Source organism: Sinocyclocheilus grahami, unplaced genomic scaffold (assembly GCF_001515645.1).
Source record: "Sinocyclocheilus grahami isolate Dianchi unplaced genomic scaffold, SAMN03320097.WGS_v1.1 scaffold2231.1, whole genome shotgun sequence".
Lineage (NCBI taxonomy): Eukaryota > Metazoa > Chordata > Actinopteri > Cypriniformes > Cyprinidae > Sinocyclocheilus > Sinocyclocheilus grahami.
This window is the reverse complement of record NW_015507410.1, coordinates 84,137-87,725: the sequence shown is the minus strand read 5'-3', so window position 1 is coordinate 87,725 and position 3,589 is coordinate 84,137. Positions and strand designations below refer to the sequence as shown.

Here is a 3,589-nt window from a genome sequence, read left to right as displayed (position 1 = left end):
TCAGGGCCTTAAATTGCAGTAAATAAATGAATAAATAAAACAGGACAGAAATCAATAATGAGAGATATTACTGAATTCACGGCAAATGCAGAAAATGCACTGCTGTTCAGTTCTGTCATCATGTCATTCACGATTCAAGGCTTGTCACAAACCATTTTTTTGTCCAAAAAGTACTCTATTGTGTGGCTTTCAGAGTAATGTATCAAAATTGAGTGAAGTTAATGCTTTAATGAAGTAAGAACATCAATGGGTTATGAAAATTTAAATAGAGAATAATAATAAAAATGATATGTTATTCATATTTACAATCTCTTTTCTGGGCTGGCTTGTTTTAGACCGATGCAAAAATGTATAAGTGTAAACAAAAGTTTGAATATTTTGTGTTGTTTGATAAACACCAAAGCGAATTATTATTATTATAGTCATTAGTAAGTTAGAGAGTCTAATTTGAACTGTTAAACTGATTGTACAGACCGTTCTGTGCACTTTCTGCAAGGAATGATTTCATCCCATATTTGTGCAGCTGTTGGTAGTAAACATGTTATTCGAGGAGCACAGTAGATCTGCACTTACATGAACTCAACTCAGTTCGGCCAGACGTACAACAGTAGATCTATAAACACGGCAAAGCAAGGAGCCATGGAGCAGGAACTGATGCAAGGAAACAAAGATAAAGTCAAATATTTGGATTGTGCGGTTTGTTACAGTAAGGACGTTCCTCACATAGCAAATGAGCGTAGTTCATTCTTTGGACGTGATCGGATGTTTGGCTCAGGAATCAAACTCTGGCTGTTCATCCACAAGAACAGAGGGGGGATACTGAACCGAACCTCTGCAATCCAGACAAGAGACGCCCAGAGAGATCAGACAGTGCCACACCTGAGGAGACACACACACACACACACACACACAGATCAGCCCTGAGAAACACACCCATGACCAGTGAAGGGGTTCTTGTTCTTCCTCTGCACATTCGGCAGCATTTCTCATTCATACAGGTTTAAGGAGCACATTAAGACAGAACTTGAACATGAAACGGAGAGATGGCTCACCAGGTAGATGATGAAGCTGAGATAGGCGATGGAGAGGAGGGCAGAGAAGACGTAGAGGATGGTGCTGTTGAGGGCCGTCACATACACCACCACAAAGTACATGTTGATGGTGCACACCACCAGGATGAGCAGACCCCCGCCGATCTTCCACACGCTGCAAACACAACTGCTGATCACAGACTCCGTAAATCCATCACAGACTGACCAGATCTACACGCCAGCTGTTCTGGACACATCACTCAAACCAGTGTTGTCATCGTGTGCGAGATTCATTCTGTTTAACACACGGACCTAATCAAGCAGAGCGCTGTGATTCGTGAAGACCGCTCGCAGTCAGCCGTGCGGAGTAATACCACCAAGATTTCAGAGAAAATTATGATGAACTCCATAAAGTGCTGAGGTTCACTGTTTTATGCACATTCATAGTTTTCATCTCCTGCGCTGTCTGATGCATTATGATGCAAACCGAGTATGGCACTTTCATTGGGCATTCATTTGGGTTATTTTAACGTTGTTAATTTAGATTTTACCTAAAGTAACCTACCCTGTACAGACTGTGACACGTAAAACAGTTCAGCCTTTTTTGATGCAAAATGCGACAGAAATATCACCCATCGATATATTTAAAGTTAGATATATACATCCTACTTTATCCGCATGCATACAGTACACTCACGTAAAGCTAATACTATATACTATACAGCCAATCTCAAATGCTTGATTGTTTATACTGTTGAAAAATGTAAACTACTGTATATTATCGTCCATCTCTAATCTGTTAAATACAACTATAACGCATGAAGATATTGAAGGGGAACTTCACCGCTGCAGAGATGAGCTGCCTATGCAGTAGAAAGGCAAAAACATTGTTGAGATCAGTGCTCCCTGACAAGAGAAAAACTTCAACACCCATAATGCACTGGGCATGCTGCCATCCAAGGCCACTCCCAGTCTGCTCCTCCTGAATGTTCAGAGTCAAATATCATAATATTTAGTCATAAATATGGTGAGAACAACGTAACGGTGAATGAAGTCTCCATTTCAAACTGGATGACTATGAACTATGAACACAGTGTTGATCCGTAAAACCTGCAGTTTGCACAAAACGCCAGGGACCCATCATCCAGCGGACCTTTGCTTTGAAATAATGTGCATTGTACAAAGCGTCAACACAAATACACTTGACTTGGCTTTACTTGGACTTGGATTTAGTTTACAAACAACCTAAATATGATTTTCATTTATAATAAATGCTCAAATTCAGCATTAGTAACTTCATGCTGTCAGTAACGTGCAAACTCAAGCTCTGAGGATCTCGCAGTTGTTGGCTCTTTTTGAGTCACACATGACCAATTCAGTGAGACCCGCTCGGATCAGTGAGTTATCGACTTGAGAACATACATTTTTCAGTGCATTTTGCAAACTAATTCAACATGGTTGATGGACAAGAATCAAGCTTGTTCAAGAAAGGGACATATGGGATGATATTAGACTCTAAAAGATTAATAGATGCTCGCACAATTATCCATGCACTGCATACATTTTATACATGTATCTTACTAACCACAAACAAATGCCTTTCAATTTGAGTCTGTGGAATTCAGGATTAAATGATTGTGCAGCGATTTGTACAAATACAGACATGTTTGCGAATAAAAATGTTCTGTTCTGCATTCATATATCATAAATTGCTCATGCAAAAAGGAATCCGTGCATATGTGGATCAGGTGACACGCGTGCATTAATTGACGTCTAGTTCGAGTCGATCTTGTTCGGTTTATTTGGATTTTGAGACTTCATTTTCGCAGTTTACAGCATTTCACGTCCCCCCCACACACACAACTACCAACGAACAAGGCCCAGTGCAATTCATTAACGTGTACTCGATTTGAAAAATTTGCAAATGTGCGTCACTACACTGAAACAAATGCTTTTCAACCGGTGCCTGCAGAGTTAAGAATTACATTAATGTGCAGCATTTTCTTCAAGTAGAGACATATTTGTGAATACAAATGTTATAGTTTGTATTAAAGTATCATCATTTGTGCATGTAGCGATTAAAATGTGCATTTGTGGATCAGGCGACGCGCGTTCCTTCCTTGTATTATTATTATTATTATTATTAAAAGGGCTATTAGTCGCTCATTTAAGCCATTAGTAACCACACGTTTATATTTAATTAAACTATTAAATTAACTTAAACTAAACTATACTAAACGAGCGTTTTATAGGCTATAGCCTCTAACTATAGCAGTTTCTATTCGATTTCTATTCTTTTTATTTAAAAAAATGACCTTTTATAGCATTCTCTATTATTTTTCTATTTTTGTGACTTATTTTCTTTTTCTTTTTACCAAATTGATCCTCTAACACTAGCGTTCTCTATTCTTTTTTTTATTCTATCCACTTGTTTTCTTTTTTTATTACAAAAAAACCCCTTGCTACGTGTACTGTGTTAAACTGACCGAGACTTGTCACTTTACTTAAATAGCACTGCTCTTTTGTTAGTTTTGACTGCTTTTATTGTCCTCATTTGT

General features: G+C 38.3%; 1 protein-coding gene across 1 annotated transcript in view; it reads right to left on the bottom strand.

Moving 5' to 3' along the window:
- Positions 1-416: 416 nt before the first annotated feature.
- The window catches only part of LOC107574444 (natural resistance-associated macrophage protein 2-like), a 20,895-nt gene continuing 17,722 nt past the window's right edge, over positions 417-3,589 (bottom strand). Inside the window, exons 10-11 of the mRNA XM_016260882.1 lie at positions 1,053-1,206; positions 417-879 (exon numbers count right to left, since the gene is read on the bottom strand). Coding sequence (XP_016116368.1) covers positions 772-879; positions 1,053-1,206 — 262 coding nt within the window. The 3' untranslated portion in view covers positions 417-771. The remainder of the gene's footprint in view (positions 880-1,052; positions 1,207-3,589) is intronic.